This window comes from Puma concolor, chromosome D2, assembly GCF_028749965.1.
Source record: "Puma concolor isolate L17-30 chromosome D2, mPumCon1.1.hap2, whole genome shotgun sequence".
Classification (NCBI taxonomy): Eukaryota; Metazoa; Chordata; class Mammalia; order Carnivora; family Felidae; genus Puma; species Puma concolor.
Genome location: NC_141677.1, coordinates 57887735 through 57907007, shown reverse-complemented (window position 1 = coordinate 57907007; position 19273 = coordinate 57887735). Strand labels below are relative to the sequence as shown.

The window sequence follows — 19273 nt, the reverse complement described above, 5'->3', positions numbered from 1 at the left end:
GAGCACTGAGCAGGGCTGAGTGGGGTCAGGATGCACACTTCCTCCCCTCTCCTCCCCTCCCAGGACAGGTGGAGATCATGAGCAGAGCCATGAGATCACAGCCAGGGCAACTCAGAGCAGCTGCCCAGCACAGGGGATGGCCCAGCATCACTGCCTCTACCCTTTTTTTTTTTTTTTTAAGTTTATTTATTATTCTTGAGAGAGACAGAGCATGAGCAGGGGAGGGGCAGAGAGAGAGGAGGAGACACAGAATCCGAAGCAGGCTCCAGGCTCTGAGCTGTCAGCACAGAGCCCGACGCGGGGCTCAAACTCACAAACCGCGAGATCATGGTCTGAGCCGAAGCCGGAAGCTTAACCGACTGAGCCACCCAGGCGCCCCCTGCCTCTACCCTTTAAGTGAGTTAGTCAGTGACCACCTGCAGTTGAATTGTTATCATTCGGTGGCCACTCACCTGTCTGCATCTGCCTAAGCAGCCCCTCAGGTCTCATTACTCCAGGGGCCAGAGGATTTCACATCTGTATATCCCTGCCTCTTCCTGCCAGCCTTCCTGGTGGGCTGCATTTTGCATTCACCTGTCAAGGGCAAAGCACTGTGACAGGCACTTGAGGGCAGGGGGTGGGAGGCACTGGAGGTGAGTGAGATAAGATCCCCACCCTCCAAGAGTTTACCAAGGAACTGGGGACAGAGGGGAAAAGGCCATTCGTTGCCATGCACAAGGTCCAGTAAGCTAGGTATAACATTTCCCCCTTCCAGGGCCTGGCTCAGGCTGCTCTCAGGTGGTAGCTGGTCCCCAATCACTTTTCCATTACAGAAATCGATAACTTGAATTACTCCAGAATAACTAGCCCCATCATGCCTCTGCAAAGCTAATTCTTCTGTGTCCGCATTTGCCCACGTGCTTCTCCCTGGGTCTGGAATCCGTCTTTATGAGGCAATCCAGGTAGAAAGGAGTCTTTCACCCAACTGTGACACAGTGGCAGAATGAGAGCAGGATTTGGGGTCTGACGCTTAGGTTCAGGTCTTTACTCTGACACTTACTGGCTGTGGGTGCTTGTCAAGCTACCTAACCACCTGGAACATCAGTTTCCTCATCTATAAAATAAGAATTCAAATATAACCACCCACCAGAGTGTTAGCGAACTAAATGGAATAATAATGTACATGAATGTTCCTGGCGTATATTAGGGAAGCAGTGAACCCTTGGACAAATGTCTGTTTATTCTATGCAAGAATCTGAAACCTGGCTATAAATCTGTATCACGAGGCCACTGTATAATGAGGTCCTAGAGTAACTTCAGCAATAACAATAATATTTTACTTGGGAGATATAGATTCTCATTCACCGAGATGCATTTTCATCGTGCTCTCATTTTACAGATGACAGAGCTGGGACTCAGGATAACTGAGCGCAGCGCTAGGGGACGGCAGCCTGGTGCAGCCTTCTGACTCCCCCTTCCCACTCTTCCACCGCCTCCGTGGTCCCTGATTCAAAACCGCAAGGCCCGGTGCAGCTCCAGGCTGCCGCACGCTGAGTTCTGCCATCCGGCAGGTGCTGAAATGACAAGCCCGTTAAATAGCCCCTTAGAGGAAGAGCCGTGAGCTCGGCACTCTGCCCTGGGCTCTGCCAAGAGAATAAATCCTCCCAAAGTTGCCTGAGAAGGGTCGTGTGGAAACGTCAGAAGGCTGGACTCTGAAAGGAAGGAAAGAAACTGACGTTACCGAACGCCTCTGTCATGCCAGGCACATTCTAGGCCAGTTTCTCAGATTCCTCAAAACCAATTGTTCTCAACCATTTTTAGTGGGTGGTCACATACTCCTTTGAGAATCTGCTGAAACCTTCGATCCTCTTCCCCAGATAAATGCATGTTATTTTGCAAATATGTGAAGGAGTTGGGTCAAGGTCAAGAGCTCCTGGTGTAAACCTGGGCCGTTTTAGGATTCTCTTAGGTACCAGGGACGTTTCTTCTCTTTTGGAGGCCCCACCCCTCATCATATCAAACATTGTCATATATATCCACAACTCACACTAAATTACACACACACACAACCAGAGTTAAGTTGAATTACAGTGGACTGTTTGACAGTATTACATTTTGTAGATATGTAACAAAGTATTAATTTCAGCTTTGTGTTTACTTTTCCTATTTTGGACCCAATAAACTTTTTTGGTAAATTTTATTGAAATGTACCATACCTATAGAAAAATACACAAATCTTAAGTGTGGAGCTCAATGAATTCTCACAAGGTGAGCCTGTCTGTGTAACCAGCACTCTGCTGGAAAAACAGAGCATGAGCACCCAAGAAGTCTCCCCAGGCCCCCTTCCATTCACTATGCATCATCCCAGGACAGCTGCTCTCTTAACGTCTAACACCAAAGATTAGCTCTGCCTGTATTAGAATTCCTGTTGCTTTTGTGGAACTGATAAACTTTTATTTGGGCCTCAGACATCTTCCGAGGCCTGTAAAAAGGCTCGTAGGCTCCGGGCACTGTCAAAATCGGGGCTTCTCGACCTTATTTTCACTCTCGAACCTCCAGGAAAACTTTTAAAAAGCCCTAATGTCTAGGCTGCACCCCAGAACAATGAAATCAAAATCTCTGGGGATAGGACCAGACATCAGTGGTTTCTCTTGCTCCCTGGGTGACATTGACTACAGCCAAGGATGAGAGGCACTGGCCCACGCGATTTTGTAAAGTATTAGTACCCCTATCTTACAGCTGGAGAGGACTGTGGGGCTCGAGGGGTCTCCACCACGTGCTACCCTCATAAAGCCTGAATTCCAATTCAGGTCTCACTAGGAGTGGTATTTGCATTGCCTTCACGCTTGGTAAATAGTAAAGTCCAAACGAAGCGTAGGTGCCTCCTGCCAGAAACTTTCCTTACTCTGAGTCCTTCCGGAGCTGTGGTCAAGGGAGCTAGGGTTTCCCAAGAACAAGGCGGTGCCCCAGGATCTGGCCGTAGGGAGAGTCACCGCCAGCTGGACTCCATCTTTGCCCCACAGGGTTTGGGAGCCCTGGGGATGGTTCCCAGGCTGCTGGGTTCCGGGGTGCAGTGCACGATTCTGCCGCTCGGTGGCACCATGAGCTTCTGTAAACCCTGTGGTTTTCACACACCCCAAAGGAAGCTAGAAAGCAGTCTGGCAGCAGTGACCACGGGGGGAATGGCAGCCCAGAGCTTCCTGGGGTTCCTCTGCTCGCTGGGGCCTGACAGGGCCTGTTCCTGGCTGGCCAGGGGGATGCAGAGAAGTGGCTGTGACCAAACCCGAGGAGGAGGCCACTTCCCCCATAACTGAGCCAGCAGAGGAAAACCAGGGAGAGAGAAGCCATGCCTCACCTGCTTCTCCCCGCTCTGCCCTTCACCCAGCTGCCCCCGTGGGCTCCGCAATTGAAGAGCACAGCCCACCCACGCTCCCATGTTGCCTAGAAGCTCCAGCCCTGGGCTTGGAGGTACCAGGCACAGCTCCAAGTCCTTACCTGGGAATCTGCCAAATCCTAACCTAGGATGACCGAGGACCTCAAGCTCTGACAGGGTCCCTAAACCTGGGTGAACTTTGCCTAGATTCAAAACCAAGCTCTTCCACTTCCTAGTTGTGTAACTTTGGGCAAGTTATTTAACTTCCGTGAGTCTCAGCCTCCTCATCTGTAAAATGGGAATAATAGTCCACATCTTACGATTGTCATGAGGACTAAATGGTTATGTGGCATCTTAGCCTAGCGCATGGCACATAGTGATAAAATAAATGTTAGCTACTATTGTGTATTACTACTATAAATAATAACCAACAGGACAGAATGAACTTACCCACATGTTAAAGAACAGCCTCCATTGTGACAACCCCACACACCCCAGGTTTGAGCAGAGGCAGTGAGTCCAGCCTGCCCCAGGGCTCAGGGAAAGGCCCAGCTTCCCCTTAGGAGCAGCAGGCACAAGTGTGAAAGCCACCCAGAGTCCCAGTCAGCACCAGCCAGAGGGGATGTCCCCAAAGCCCCCACCCTGGGGGCTGGAGCCATTATCCCCACAGTCTGGTGAGATCCTCTCTTGGCCCACAGACCTGAGTGCGTGACCCTGGCCACCCTGAGGCCTAAGGCAACTTCCATCCAGATGCCATCGGCATGGTGTCAGGTTGAGCACTGGGTCAGGAGATCTTGGTTCTAAATTTGGTACCACTGTCGGTCAGCTGTGTGAACTGGGGCAAGTCACGTGACCTCTCTGGGCCTCCATTCTGTCTCATTTAGATGATCTTAAATCCCCTCCCAGCTCTAGCATGTGGTTTTATCAAAATATCTGGTACACAATAGGTGCTCAATAAATGTTATTTAGTCTTTTAAAATCCAACATACGACTCTGCTAGGTTCTAACACCCTAGTCTTTAAAACTGAACGACTTCTCTGATGCAACCCCTAACAGGGCCCAACCCAGGGTGAGAGCTCAAGAAATGGGTGTTTATCTCATTACTGACTTTTCTTTTTTTTTTTTTTTTTTTTTTTTTTTAATTTTTTTTTTCAACGTTTTTTATTTATTTTTGGGACAGAGAGAGACAGAGCATGAACGGGGGAGGGGCAGAGAGAGAGGGAGACACAGAATCGGAAACAGGCTCCAGGCTCTGAGCCATCAGCCCAGAGCCCCACGCGGGGCCCGAACTCACGGACCGCGAGATCGCGACCTGGCTGAAGTCGGCCGCCCAACCGACTGCGCCACCCAGGCGCCCCTCATTACTGACTTTTGACCTGGCTCTCTGTCAAGCTGCTCCCTCCACCCAAGGCTGCAAGTGCCCCATAAAGGCTCCATATTAGAGGATCCAGAGGGTAGCTTCCCCACTAGACTACAAGCTCTAAGAAGGTAGGGTTGGTCCTGCCCACGTCAGCCTCACTGCTTCTTCAAGAACACCCAGCCCCACCTCCTTGGCATGAGGTGGGTGGGCAGCTGAGCATCCGCTCCCTGTGGTCCTGGGGCATAGAACTGATGGCACCCCATCACCATCAGGGAAAGAAGTGGCACAGAGCCTCAAGCTGGGCAAGTCCTTTTATTGGAAAAAAATAATAAAACCGAAGGCCACTGCATCACCTGTGCCCAGCCATCCCACAAAAGAGGCACAGGTCAGACATAAGGCCCGGCCACACAGTGGGCCAGAATGGGCATGGGCCAGGCCGCAGCCCTCTGTGGGGGATCGTGGGACCAGGACCCGCCCACTCGGGCTCAGGGCCTGCCTCTGGCTCCCTGGGTAGGCACCTCCCTCCCACACACTGCTGTCTTGTCCAGAAACAATCAGGCCCCTCTTTGGTTCCAGAAAGCTACCTTCAGCGGCTGGTCTTTCACATGCACTTGTAGCACCTCCTGCCGGCTGAGGCAGGCAGCCTCTCTGTCGGTCTTCAGGGCACCAGGGCAGGGCTGCTTCCTTCCCACTGGCCGCCCTGGGCCTTGGCAGGCGGGGGCCTCGGTGGCTGGATGCTTCTCTTCCCTTTCGAGAAAGGAGTTTGCCTTTTCCCCTGCAGGTTGCCAGTTCCTTTGAACATCCACAGAAGCCTTGTTTACACGGCCTTAGAGAGCTCCAGAGCCTGGGTGGGCTGAATGGGCAGCGTGTGTGGCCCTGTTGCCTTGTCACCGGGAGCTTGGGAGAGGGACACAGAAGGTCCCAGAAGGTTGGCTCTGCTCTCCTAGACCCCCAGCTTCTCTTCTGCTAGAATGTACACAGTAGAATCAGAAGGTAGGGAGAGCTTTGCAGGCAGGGGAGAGACCAGGAAGAAGAGCCGAGCTGGCAGCCCCAGGCAAGGGGCAAGGAGCTTTAGGACATTTATTTACAAGGGGACAGGCTGGACCCATGCAGGGAAGCAGCCACAGACTATCACATACAAAGATAAGACGGGATGCAGAGAGGGGCAATCATTGGCCTGGCAACCAAGGGGAACAGACAAGTGCACGGTCACATACACATGCACCCACAGGTGCAACCACACGTGTACACACACACAACTGCACTCACACACATCCATCCACATGTGTGCTCATATACACACATACACATACACATGTGCATTTCTGCACATAGCACACTCACATATATGCACTCACACGCGTGCCTGCATGCACACACACTCATTCTCACATACACACAGGTTCTAATCTCAGGAAGTTGGCTCCAGTTCTGAAGGTTCAAACCTCCCAAGGCTACATGTCTCCATGAAGCATTTCTCCAGACCCCCAAATAACCTCCTAGAGCCCCAGGCTGTGTGCCCCACAACCAGCGCCTGATGTCCTGCAAAATCTCAGGAGTTGGATATTTCTTGGCAAGGCCAAGGTGGCCTCTCCAGGCTTTGAGCAGAGGAAGGGGAAGCCAGGAGTCCAGAAGAGGTCAGGAGGGGACTGAGCAGCTCCCATCTCCCCAGACCTCGAATCGGTGGAGGCAGGATCACAGACAGGCGGAGCCCCTGCAGTGGCACCAGAAAGAGCAGACACTGGGAGACAGCCACGGGGAGCAGGACCCCGGGGGGAGAGAGTCCTGGCGGATGTGGGATTTGGGGTGAGGAATCATGCGGGATAAGGGCATTCTCTCTGGGACCTGAGCCCCCCTCCGGGTGTTGGGTAAAGAGCTGCAGAAGCAAAGGGCTGTCCAAATTGTGTTGGCCCCACCCCCACACCCTCACCCGAGCCTTCCCCTGGAAGATCTGGCTGCGTGTGACCAGACCTCCCCCATGGAGAAAATGCTAGGTCAGGAAGTAGGCCGTCCTGCCAGGGGTGACAGGCAGGAGGGAGTAAAGGGGGGCGCGGGTAGATGGCCCGCGGGAATCACCGGGCCAGTCACCCTTCCTCCCGCCCCCCCCCTCTGGGGAGCAGCAGGGGCCCAGAGAATGACTCAGAAGCGGGTGCTCTGGTAGCGCAGCCGCCGCAGGTCTGAGAGGCCCTCAGTCCGGCCGTACACCTCCCTGCAGGGACTCTCGGCCAGTCACCGGGCCCCCGCCCCGCCGCCCCCGCCGCTGCTGCCGCTGCCGGAGCTGCTGCCGCTGCTGGAGCTGCCGCTGCTGCACCGGTCCTCGTAGATGGAGATCTCGATCTGCGGCCGGCGTTAAGGAGGGAGCCCCTGCCAGCTGCCGAGAAGGGGCGGACGGAGGCCAGCAGGGGAGCGGGCGGCCGAGCCGGTGCCGCGTCCCAGACAGCGAGGCCGGGAGGCCCGGGGCGCTAGACCCCAGCCCCTCCGCGCTCTCGCGGGCGCTCGGTGCGGACCTGCCGGGCCGAGCATTGCGCAGGCGCACAACCGGAAGCTTCCGCTTTAGTGGGTCTAATTACCAAACACCGGGACAGGTGGTGGTACGGCGTGGGAAGTGGGACGACCTCGGTGTCCCGAGTTCTAATCCTGACTCGCTTTCTCTCGAGAGATGGGACTTCAGACCGGTCATTTAACTTGTTACCCATGAATGGCCGCGTGTGTAAAATGGTGGTAATAATGGAATCTTGGGGTAGCTGGGGGACTGATTGAAATAACGCTTGTAAAGCTCTAAGCCCAATGCCTGGCACTTAGTAAAAACTCAATTAAAAAAAGGCCCCTCGCACAGGGCTTTGTAAACAGAAGATTCCGGTCTTTGTGTTTTCTTTCCTCGTTTTCCTCTCAATTTTCCAGTAAAAACATTTTTTTAACACTTCTACTCTGCGAGTGGGCTGTGTGTACACCTTGACCACACTTTTCCAGGTGGAGCGAGCAGGCCTATAACCCAATTCCTGGGCCGGCCGCCCACCAAGACTTCATTTTTCTGATCTGTAAAGAGGGGCTCGGGACGTACACCCAGGAGTACACGAGACCGTAGACATGTAAACGTGTGCAGAGATCCGCGTGTTCCCCGAGGGGCAGTGCAGCTTCACGGTTAAGTGTGGGACTGGGCTCAAATCCTGGCTCTGACGTTCACCGGCCGGGTGACCCTGGGCCAGTGATTTAACTTCAGTGGGCTCGTGGGCAGAGGGAAGAATAAGAGTTACCCACCTTGTAGGGGTAGTACGAGAATTACATCGTTTCAAAGCAGTTAATATGATACCTGGCATGTATTAAGCGCTGAAGAAATGCAGCCCAGTAAAAGCAAACCCTGAAATTCACAAAAGGCGTTGATAACTTATAGTGGGGGAGGAGAGCTGACGACCAGTGATGTGGGGAATCCTGGGAAAATCCCTGAGCAGAGGTCCCTAGGGTGGTCCCTATTTCTGGGTGTCTTCACCAAGGAACCCACCAGTTGGCAGCTCTGGGCCCTTGCACAGAACAGCCAGGAAGGATACGACCCGCATCCCGCGCTCCACGGGGTCAGTGAGCAGGAGGCCTCGAGGGGCAAAGATCTTCTCGTTCTGCTCCTGGATGTAGCGGGAGATCTTCTTGAGAACCTGCAAGGAGAGGGGCCGGCTGAGGATGAGCGGGCAGCGGGGGAACCCTGCAGGAGGGGATGCATGGCAGTGAGGAGGGGAGCCACCTTCTCGTAGTGGGTCTCCATGCAGAGGAAGATGAAGTAGGCCGTGGCACAGGCCAGGCAGCCCTCAAGGTAGGAGCTGCCCCCGATCTTCTCCGCCTCCGCGTAGAAGCTGTTGAGGGTCTTCACGGTCTCCTCAAAGAGCTGCCGCTCAATCTGGCGGAGAAAGGGACAGGGAACCAGGTTGAGGCCAGCCTCCCTGGACCGGACAGTCACAGGTAGGAGGGCGGGTGGCAGTGGTGGGGCCACACGGATGAGGGGAGTGGCACACAGGTAAGATCGGAGAAGCTGCCCGTGGAACACTGGACTGGGAGCCGGGAGACCTGGGGTCCAGTCCAGACCTGACCATCAACTAGCTATGTGGCCTTCAGCTGATGACTTAACTACTCCAGCCTCAGTTTCCACAGCTATAAAATGGGAATAAGAATGACTACTTGGCCTCCCTTGGGAGCAGGAAACTCCCACAATATCAGAGACGTGAAGGCTTCCTGAAAGCAGACGGTCAGGCAGGAATTCTGGTAACTTCGTTGCCCCCCCCATTTTCATAGCTGCAAAAGCACCCAGGACCTAATTGGTAGGGGCTCCCCATGTTTGGATGGGACTCCAACTGCATAAGACTGATTATATGAGATCTCAGGAGTATCTTCTCTCAAAGAGGTCACCAAGAACACGACAGCCTCATGGGTGCACACAACTGGGAAGCTGTCCTGCCTGCATCCATAATCATAATAGCTAATATTCATTAAGCACTTTCTATGCTTTCTATTTTTAAAAGCACTTTCAGGTACCAATGTAATGTTGCGTGTCAACTATACTTCAATTTAAAAACAAATAATAAGATTTTTATCAATTTATCTGGCAACTGTAGATTAAATTATGCCATTGCGGGGCACCTGGGTGGCCCAGTCGGTTAAGCGTCTGACTTCGGCTCAGGTCATGATCTCACAGTTCGTAGGTTCCGTGTCAGACTCTGTGCTGACAGCTCGGAGCCTGGAACCTGCTTCAGATTCTGTGTCTCCCTCTCTCTCTGCCCCTCTCCCACTCGTGCTCTCTCTCTCTCTTTTTCTCTCTCTCAAAAATAAACATTAAAAACATTTAATTGTGCAATTGCTTCATCTGAAAAAAAAGCTTTGCAGAGTCTGATATTTTTTAAAAAGTTAATCAAAATAAATGAATAAATAACACACTTTCCCACATTTTCACTTCAGTAGCTCAAAGCTCAGCTCTGTGGTCCCGGCCACCGTCATCTCCGGCCTCTTAACTGGTCTCTGTGCCCCCAGCCCTGCCAAGGGAGGCTGCTAAAGTCAGATCATGTCACAGCTCTGATGAAGGCTTCCAAAGCCTTCTCATCTCTCTCCAAGTAAAATCCAAGAAGTCCTTATATGCCTGCTAGGCCCTACAGGGCCTGGCCCTGCGTCCCCTGAGCCCGCCTCCTGCTTTCCTGCCCACTCAGTCCCCAACCAGCCACACTGACCGCCCTGCTGCTTCCTGAAAATGCACAAGTCCTTTGCGCCTGTGTCCTCGGATACAACACGCCTCCTCCAGACACCCCCACCCCAGGCTCATACCTACAGGCCTAAGGGCTTACCTTATCTCACAGACCTCCCCCACCATTCACCTCTCCCCTGCTCTCCCAGCCCTGTGACCCTCACACACTTATTTTTCTAGTAGTGGTCCCCACTGGAGCTGCTACATATTTACTTGCTGTTTTATTCTTCACACCTTCCAATCGAAAATGAACTCATGACTTCACTTCTACATCCCCAGTGCCTAATACATAGTAGTTGCTCAGTAAATACTTGCTGAACGCTAAGTGAACTTGTCCAAGGTTACACAGCTCTGACCTGAATCTGTGCTCTTTAATAACCGTACACTAGATTGGGAGGTCACGCTCCAAGCAGGTGTCAAAGTGTCTGTAGGCCCATTTTTTACATTCCTCAGAACACCCCCTTCCCCACTCACCACTACAGGATCAGAACTGTCCATCACACAAGCTAGCATGGGACCTTCCATGCCCATCTAGGACAAAAGGTCTCCCTAAGAATAGTCAGAAGCTTTGGGGTTCCCAGCCACTGTCCCTACACAGATCTGGAGGGAACGCATAAGAAAATATTATGCTCTACCCCAAGAGTCGCCCTGCCCCAAAGGACAGGTGTGTCCTTTGATGAGATGAGGAGACCTCACAGCACCCTAAAAGCTGGCTACCGATCAGATTAGCAAAGGCAGCCCTGCCCCACCTTCCCAAACCCATTCGGATAGGCCTGGGCTGCTGAATGAAAGAGCTGGGGTCTGCCTACCGCCCTCCAGAGGGTAGACTCTCTAATTCCAGGACAGTGCTACAGCAGCCTGGGAATGAGGACCATACGCACCCCCGAAACCGGGAGCAAAACTGGGCAGAAGGAGCTGACTTGCAAGGGGTTGGTGGTCCATGAGACACCCAGGTAGCTGGCTGAGTCTGGAGGGAGGGGCTGTGGGCAGAGCCCTTGGTCGATGACCTGGGCATCGGGATTTCTTAAAGGTCCCCAGGAAATTCCAACATGCAGCTGGGGCTGAGACTGCTGCCAAGAAGTAGAGATTCCTGAAGCTGATGCCATCAATCGGACTAAGGAATCTGTTTTTGTTTCATAAGCTCTCCAGGCAACTCTTGTGCTACTGATGTTCCAAGGCCGCTGACCTAGGAAATCTCTGAGGCTTTTTCAGCTCTAACTTGCAGTGAGGTGACAGCAAGACAATGTTAGGGACATTTTTTAATTCTGCCACGTGAAGTGCCTGAACAAGTTATATGTCACATATTACTTTCATCCTGGAAAAAAAAAAATACATTGGAATAAGTCCCTGAGTTCCATCACGGCCTATGTTCCAAGTTTAGAAAAAAGACATCCTTACCCGGCTGTCCAGCTCCGGGGGGAATTTGGTCTGGAACTGACAGATGGTCCCATCACTGTAGTCTCTCTGGATAAAGACCTTGGTGGCCAATGAGGCACTTCGCCGCAGCTCCTGCAGATTATGGACCTGAGGAGGCATACAGGAGACTCACACTCAGGGTGACCATCCATCTAGGTTTGTCCAAGACTGACGGAGGTTTTCAGGATGTGATTCTTACAGCACTAAACCAACAAAGTCCCCGGCAAACCTGAACATTAGCCACCCTACAAGTGCTCCAGGAAAGTCATGGGGAAGCAGAACTGTGGAGTTGACTAGAGAAGACACGTCAAGCTATCCCAGAAAGATCTAGAAAAAGCCTGAATTAGGGCAAAAGCTGAGCCAAAAGGGGATGATGGTTCTGGAATCATCAACAGAGCCAGAAGCAAATTTTAACAGGAGGAAAAGACTTCCTGGTAGCTGGCCCAGATCCTTCTCTCTCTTTCCCCTTCTCCCTCCCTCCCCCTCCCTTCTCCCTCTCCCTCTCTTTCCCTTCCCCCTCCTCCTCTCTCCCTCTCTCCCTCCCTTTTCCTCTCCTCCCTTCTCCTCCCCTCTATTTCCCTCCTTCTCCCTCCTCCTCACTCTCCCTCCCCCTCCCCCACACACAGAGCCTTTCACACTTTTGTTCACTCACCAAGTATCAAATATTCACAAATCATCAGGCCTCGTGCTTGGGGAACCCAGCCCTGAACAAGACTGAGGTCTCAGGCCCCAGAGGTGGGGCTTACAGCAAGGTTGGAGAGGGGAGTAGGACAGAGGAGGACCTGATAGCCCACCAACTGGGAGGGAGATTCAGGTTGAGGCCAAGTTAAAGCCTGGGTCCAAGAGCACCAGGGATAGCTTTCCTCTCCAGCATGTCTCACCACAGGAAAGAAGGGGCACCCAAATGCCCAGAGAAAATCATGGATAAGGTAGGCTGAACCCAGAAATTAAAGAAACACCTTGCCCTGGTAAGAAGAAGTGGGGCAACTCTGTCCCTTGCCCACACCTGCAGTTTTGACATTGACACAAACTCTAGCACTTGAGGGGACTGGGCTCAATTAATAGAAGAACACGGCCTCTTTCTTCCACTTCCAGCCTTCGTCACCCACATTTGAAAGAAGCATCCCACTGGGTAAAATATGTCAAACATTGGAACCATGTGGAGGCCAAGCCCCAAGGGCAGAGTGAACACACAGCCAGTTCATCCTGTGTAATTAAGGTGAATCTCTTCTGTCATTCAGCTTTCATTTATTGAGTCCCTACTATTGCCGAGCTCTGGGGATGCTGAGCAAAGACAGTCTGTGAGCTCCAGGGAAGAAGACAAGTAAATATATAATAAATTAGCCTGTGATAAATGCTTTAGAGAAGTAACATCTTACCCAGAAATGCTTACTCAGAAAAGACTTCCTGAGGTCTGTGTTGAGTCATAAAGAAGGCCAGGAGTTGCCAGTGGTAGGGAGCAGGCAGTGGGTGGGGAGAGGGATGTAAAGTCAACCCAGACAGAGGGAGAAGCTTGTGCAAAGGAAAAAGATGGCAGAGAACACAATATGCTCCAGTTGACTGCAGGCAGATTTCAGCAAGACGGGAGTTGGTTTATGGATTAGGCAAGAGCAGGGGGGAATGACAGTATAGAGGACAGTGCTATCACAAAGAGCTGGAGGGGGGCTCTACTAGAGGGGAGGGTATAGGACAGAAGACAAACTTGCTTAAAAGCTGGGGGAAAGGGATCTACTTCCCTCCCTGTAGAGTATTTGTGGAGTCTTGAGGAGTTGCTAGAAGATGGTATCAGACTCATTGTATATTCCAGAGCTTTCATCTCCCAGATCTATGTCAAGAACAATATAACACACTCATCTGTAGTTGGCAAAGAGTAGGACTTAAGGCAAGGCAGCATCTCCTGGCTCTCCCCATCCACGGTGGCTCAGTTGTGAAGTACCAAAAGGCCCTGATGGAAAGAGGGCCCACTGACCTGGGAGCAGGATACCTGGGTGCTAGTCCGGGCCACATGACCCTGGGCCTCCATTTCTTCAACTAGAAACTGAAAAGCTGGAACAACATAATCACTTAAAGCCCCTTCTAGCCCTGACATTCAAGAGGCTTTCTCGGGGATTATGAATGCAAATGTTTATAGGAACTAAGCATCTAAGTGGGTTGGGTGAGGGCTGTGGCTAATCAGAGAACCCACACCCTGTCTCAAGAAAGCGGCTGACCACTGCCATGTGAGAATGTGAGCCCAGGATGCCACACTTGGACATCTTAAGAGAATGCATAAATCCAGATTTCCTTAATATCAAATGTCTTGATTTTTTTTTTTACGTTTCCAATAAATATTTACATTTGTAAGCACTAAGCAGACCAAATAAGGCACAACTGTGAACAAGATTCACTCCTAGAATTGCCAGGTTAGGACCTCTGCATAAGAAATCCCATCATAGGGGCCCTTGGGCCAGAGCTAGAGCCAGGCTCCAGGCACTTGCCAGCTATGTAGCTTTCAGGAAGCGAGCACAGGTTTTCAGGAGAGATCCATGATGCTCTGATCCCACAAGAGGATCCCAGAATATGCCTGCACCTCTAAGAGACCACAGCTTCTGTGCCTCCCCTGAACAGCGACTCTGGGGTTTCTTAACTGACCCTGACACCTGGGCTTCTCATCTACTTCTTACCTTCCTCAACTCTGCCCTCTCCCCTGCCACCATCCCAGGCTTGCTGGCAGCTGGCTAAGGACACACCAAGAGGCATTTCATGAGGAAGAAAGAGAAAGTCAGTGGCAATACCTACTGGCACCAATTTTTGAACTGCAGTATGACAGGGATAGGGAGGCAGCCTGAAGAATGGGCCATACACCTGACAGAGCCAACCTAGTAGAGGTGAGGAGCAAGCACTGGAGTTCAGAAGAACATTCCCAGTCCCAATCTGCCCAAGACAAACAGGAGGCCCCATCTGGCCCACATCTCCATCCTCATTAAAAACTAGCTAATTCCAGAGGATGCATTTGAGGCTCAACTCAAGAATCAGGAGATTCAGCTCATGAACCAACACCATGATCCCTGGCTGGGGTGTGGAGGAGGAGGGAGGATCGTGAGTCAGAGGCAGCCGAGTCAGGCCTCAGGATGGAAACCCAGGCACAGGGCCTCCCTTCTTCTCAGCCTACACAAGGGCCCAAGCCCAACCCACTGTCTGTTGGCTGTTAATTCCGGGCCTCAGAGATCAAACCTCCAAATGCCTTGCTTGGATAACGCTACTTGGGTGCATTTAAAAATCTCTCAGGGGCCGGGGGCACCTGGGTGGCTCAGTCGGTTAAGCATCCTACTTCGGCTCAGGTCATGATCTCACGGTTTGTGAGTTCAAGCCCCGCATTGGGCTCTGTGCTGATGGCTCAGAGCCTGGAGCCTGCTTCAGATTCTATGTCTCCCTCTTTCTCTGCCCCTCCGCCGCTCGTGCTCTGACTCTCTCTCTCAAAAATAAATAAACATGTTTTAAAAAATCTCTTAGGGGCCAAACTCCACCACTTAAACTTAAAGAAGCCCCTCCCAGCCACACATTTCCCAGTTGTCCTTGGCCATCTGGACTGTTTCCCAGGGCGGACCCTGCTCCCAGTGACACACATTTGCAGAGGTTTGTCGCTCAGGAAATGGGCTCATTACAGTTTTCCAAATGAGGTCAGTGTATCACTCAGGAGGCTTCATTCCTCCTCTGAGTTCCTCACACACACTCCTCCCTTAATGCTAACTCCTAAACAGAAATTGGGAAGCAGAAAAGATCCAGTTTCCATGCCTTCCATCCAGGGATCCAGGGACATCCATGCTTTCTCTATGTTTCTGCTTCTCTCCTCCTCACCCATCTCTCCCTCCCTCTCTGTCTTTCTGTCCCTCCCTCTCTTTCTCTCCCTCCCCCTCCTCCTTCTCCCTCCCGCTCCTTGTCTTGATCTCCTCTTCACCTCCCAAAACACCTTCTGCTGGAACTGTGGACTTACCAGTCAGAACCCAAAGGGAATGGCCAAGAAGTTTGGCATGAGGTTTTCCTTCTCCCAACAGGTTTTCCCTGGTAATCTTAACTCAGTCCTAACAGTAAAAACAGCCTGGGGAGAATGACTCACAGCACAGCCCAGATAATGTGCACATTCTGTGCCTTGGCAGAGCTAAGGCTTCCTCCCTCAGTACTGCCAGCAGGGTCCACCCAAGGCCAAATTGGGAAATGGGTAATGTTTGTCCTCTGCTCTCCATCCCTTCTGGGCATACCTCTGTCCCTCTGTCCCTCTGTCCCTCTACCCTCAAGCTGACCCAGCCAGGCTGAACAGGAGGCCTGAGTCCTTCCTGAACTCTTCCGCATCCGTTCCCCCATCACAGCCTCACGTGCCCACCTCGCTGTTGAGCAACACCGTTGGCTAACTGGATACACCTGGCTGCAGCAGAAAAAAAACACTGACCAGGGAGGCAGAAGACTCGGTCTCTAGTCCTTGCCCTGCCTCTTTTGAGCCATAGTCTCTTGAATACGTCTTGCATTCCAGTTGCATTATCTGTAAAATGGGATAATGATGCTACTTCACAGAGATCAAGCAAGCTCCTGAGCCTCGGTTGGCTCATCTGTTAATTGCGGATAATAACAGCATCCTTGCCCACTTCACAGGGTTGCTCTAAAGCTCAAAGGAGATCATACATGTGATAGTGCTTTGTACACAGGAAAGTGCTATATTCACAGAGGCATTAAAAGCAGAGCCTCTCCCAGGGGAGAGTCACGCATGCCTAACAGCAGCCTCCTAGAAACACTGCCTCAACCTAGAGATGTGAGCCTGCTGGTTGGAATTTCTGGACCATAACAGACCTGCAGTGGAGATATGATGGGACAGACGGCCTCCTGGGATCTGTCAGATCACATCACAGGTGTGGCTGCCTTCTCTGCCCACTCCTCTGGCCCAGCTGTGCCAAGTTGTCCTTTGCTGCCCAATACCAGCAGGCTTTGCTGCAGCCTGGCAGCCCTATCTGGAAGGTGACCAGATCCTTGATCATTTCTCCTTTGTTCTTCCTGCTCTCCTCAGTAACTTTGGCACTTTCCAAGCTTTCTGATTATTTATTTATTTTGCATTCCTCCACCTGTAAAACCAAGCTCCATGGGTCTGCTTAAGCCTTGGCCCCTCACAAGGTCCTAGAGGATGAGCTCTCCTAACTAACCTTGTGCTTTGTCACAAAGCCAAGCAGTACCAAGCAACTGTACCTTGTTCTGTGGTGGCCACAACAGCAGAATTGCAATGGTGACACTTGGTGTTGATGTCACCCTGCTCACCAGGACGCCCCGATGCAATGCAGAGAGTCATTCAAAAGCCTGTGCTGTTCCCCCTGGCTTGCATCCCAGCTGGGTGAGAAGTAGGGAAACACCACAAAAGAAGTCAACATCAGAACTGGGGAGACCCTGGTGTCCTGGGTTCCGCTCCGAAAATCCAAAGGAAGAAACTTTTCAGCTCTGCTGCTAACATGCTGTGTATCAAATAGGTCCTCCCCTTTTCCATGTGGTAGCTTTACCACTTATAAAGTGGGAACATAAAGAGCTCCACTTCCCACATGAAAGGAGGGAGTACAAGAGAAAATTCCTGACCTCTTAACCACTGCACCAAGATTCTGCCCTCAGCCAACAGGTCCCTGGGTTCAACTTTCAAGTCCCTTGAAGGTGACACACCTATAAGCACACCCTGGAGAAGAAGAAGAAGACAGCTCCTCCCATCAGACCCGGGAAATGTAGACACCCTGGTACAAGAAACTTGAATGGTATAAAAAAAAAGGGGGGTGGGGAGGAGCGGGGGCAAGAAAGCATAATATGCAAAAGTAGAGACTGGTGCAGGCAGCTCATTAAACCCAACTGTTTGAGGTTTTGGTCTGAGAATTCTTTGTCCCCTCACTCCCCCACGAAGGAAATGTGAAGGTGGACGTAGGTCTGTCATCTCTTAACCAAGCTTCTGGGTTTAAAAGCTGGATGGCTGCACTGCATAGCAACAGCAACCAGCTGCCTTCCTTCCCCTAAAACAGGGGCGAGCTCACCTCCAAACCTCTAGGGAAGTAGTTTTAGGACTAGCTGTTCCAGGGTAAGAGGAAACCCCAGCTGGGGCCCTGGAGCAAACCTGGTGCTAGTGCCAACAAGTGGCCTGGGCAGCCTCGGGGACTCAGATGGGTAAGATAGCCAGAGATGAGATGAGTTCTCAGGAGAAGCCCCCTCTTCCACCCTGACACTCTGCCCTCCACCCCTCCCCGCAGTACTGATTCAGGGAAACCACCCCATCCTACCCTACCCCACCCCCTCACTCCACCCCACCCCACCTCACCCCCCCTTCTTCCTTTCCCGCCCAGTCCGCCCCTAGTGGAGATGTGTTCCCGCACCAGTCAGCCACTGCCTGCGGGCCGGGCGGTCGCCCCCTACCTCAGTGGCCATGTTCCAGGGGCGCCAACCGCTCCGAGCCTGCTGCGAGGCCGGAGAAGGGGGGCTGTCCGCGGTGCTGACTCGGGGAGCGGGTGGGCTAACCGCGACGAGACGGGGCCCGGGGCACTGTCCGCGGTGCTGATGCGGACGCCGCGGGCCCGGCTAGTTGGTGGGCCGGAGGGCGCCTAGGTACTGGCGACCGCCGCTGTGCTATCCGCGGTGCTGATGCGGGCGCCGGGCCGGGGAGGCGAGGCCGCGCCCGAGGCTCTTCACCGCCCGATCGCCGGCTGCCGCTGCTCCTGCAAGCAACGGCCCGGTTTATCTTTGACAGCGGCGGCGGGGGTGGGGGCGGCAGGGGGAGGAGGGGCCAGGCGCCTCCGCGGACCGGGAGGGGGAAGCGCGGCCCCCAGACTCCGGCGCCCGCCCGCCGGAGAGGAGCCCCGCCCGCGGCCAGAGGCTTCGCTCCCGCCCGGCCCCGAGGCCCCGCCTCTCCTGTCAGCCCTTCCCCCTAGTAAGAGCGCCAGGAGCTCTGCGCTTGCTACCACGGCCTCCTGAGACTTCCAGACCCGGAGAAGAGAGAGGCAGGACGGTTCTGGGGCAAGACACTCAGCTTGCGGAGGCTGACAGTCCTCCACGCGTTCGCAGGCCCCTAGGTGCGGCCTCTTTACCTTTTCAACACCCCTCCCCCAACCCCTCCTCCACCGTGGCCCCAGGCTTCCTCTACCGTATTTTTCTGTTCTTTCTCCCCGTTTCTTCTCTGTGCCCCCCTCCCCAGACTTGCATGGACATTCCCTCCTCTCCTCATCTCTTCTTTTCACTGCTTTGAACCCTATTAGCTAGAGGAGAATGCTGCTGACCGCAGAAAATCATTTCCTTTCTTTACGTGTCTGCATTTCATCCCCAAAGAAACCCTGGGGCCCCTTCTTTCAGGGAGCTCCAGAACTGAAGCCAGTCTCTCCACTGCTCTTCCTGACCCTGGCCCCACCCCTACTCTTCGCCCTCTCCCCTGAAATCCCAGTGTTTACATATACACCACCACCACTCAACAAACACAAGCTGATGGTGCCAAACTGGTTTACCCAGGATGTCGGGGCTGGCCCTGGCGCTGCCTTCACAATTTTGACATCAAAGCTTCCAGCCAAATGACCTACCTATTTCCTTAATAAACAAAAAGGAAACACCAACACAAGTGCCTTTTTACACATCCATAACACCCCTAGGTCTTTGGGGGAAGCAGAGTCTGTTCCTCTGCAGCTCATGGCTGCCTGAGGGGCAACAGCAGCCAGGAGACCTGGATTCTGGCTCAGGCTCCTCCAGCTGTATGACCTTGGCCAAAAGCTTCACCTCCGAGCTTCTTTCTGTAAAATGAGGGCCGGACTTCACTAGACCGTTTCTAGGATCCTTTCTTTTCTTTCCTTCAACCTTTTATTTTGAAATTTTCAAACCCACAGGTTGAAAGAATAGTACAATAACCATACTGTCCACCTAGCTTCAACATTTGTTAACAGTTTGCCATATTTTC

The 19273-nt window shown here is 52.7% G+C and overlaps 2 protein-coding genes across 7 annotated transcripts in view; one reads left to right on the top strand and one right to left on the bottom strand.

The window, feature by feature from the left end:
- CRTAC1 (cartilage acidic protein 1) overlaps window positions 1–2179 on the top strand; it is a 145385-nt gene extending 143206 nt beyond the window's left edge. For both annotated transcript variants that reach the window (XM_086680570.1, XM_086680569.1), the window contains one exon: window positions 1379–2179. In XM_086680570.1, the coding sequence (XP_086536696.1) occupies window positions 1379–1407 (29 nt within the window). In that variant the 3' untranslated portion in view covers window positions 1408–2179. The remainder of the gene's footprint in view (window positions 1–1378) is intronic.
- Window positions 2180–5005: 2826 nt separating this feature from the next.
- On the bottom strand, window positions 5006–18209 carry GOLGA7B (golgin A7 family member B). Of its 5 annotated transcripts, none has more exons than XM_086680571.1 (6): window positions 16558–16732; window positions 15773–15862; window positions 11329–11454; window positions 8446–8598; window positions 8258–8359; window positions 5006–7049 (listed from the first exon to the last, which is right to left on the bottom strand). In XM_086680571.1, the coding sequence occupies exons 2-6, from the start codon at window positions 15857–15859 to the stop codon at window positions 6942–6944; spliced, it is 576 nt and encodes a 191-aa protein (XP_086536697.1). In that variant the 5' UTR covers window positions 15860–15862; window positions 16558–16732; the 3' UTR covers window positions 5006–6941. The 5 variants fall into 5 exon arrangements, with proteins under 5 accessions (XP_086536697.1, XP_086536701.1, XP_086536698.1 ...); XM_086680573.1 differs by having other exon boundaries at window positions 6926–7748; window positions 16558–16911; XM_086680575.1 differs by lacking the exons at window positions 15773–15862; window positions 16558–16732 and adding an exon at window positions 17752–18209.
- Window positions 18210–19273: the final 1064 nt, after the last annotated feature.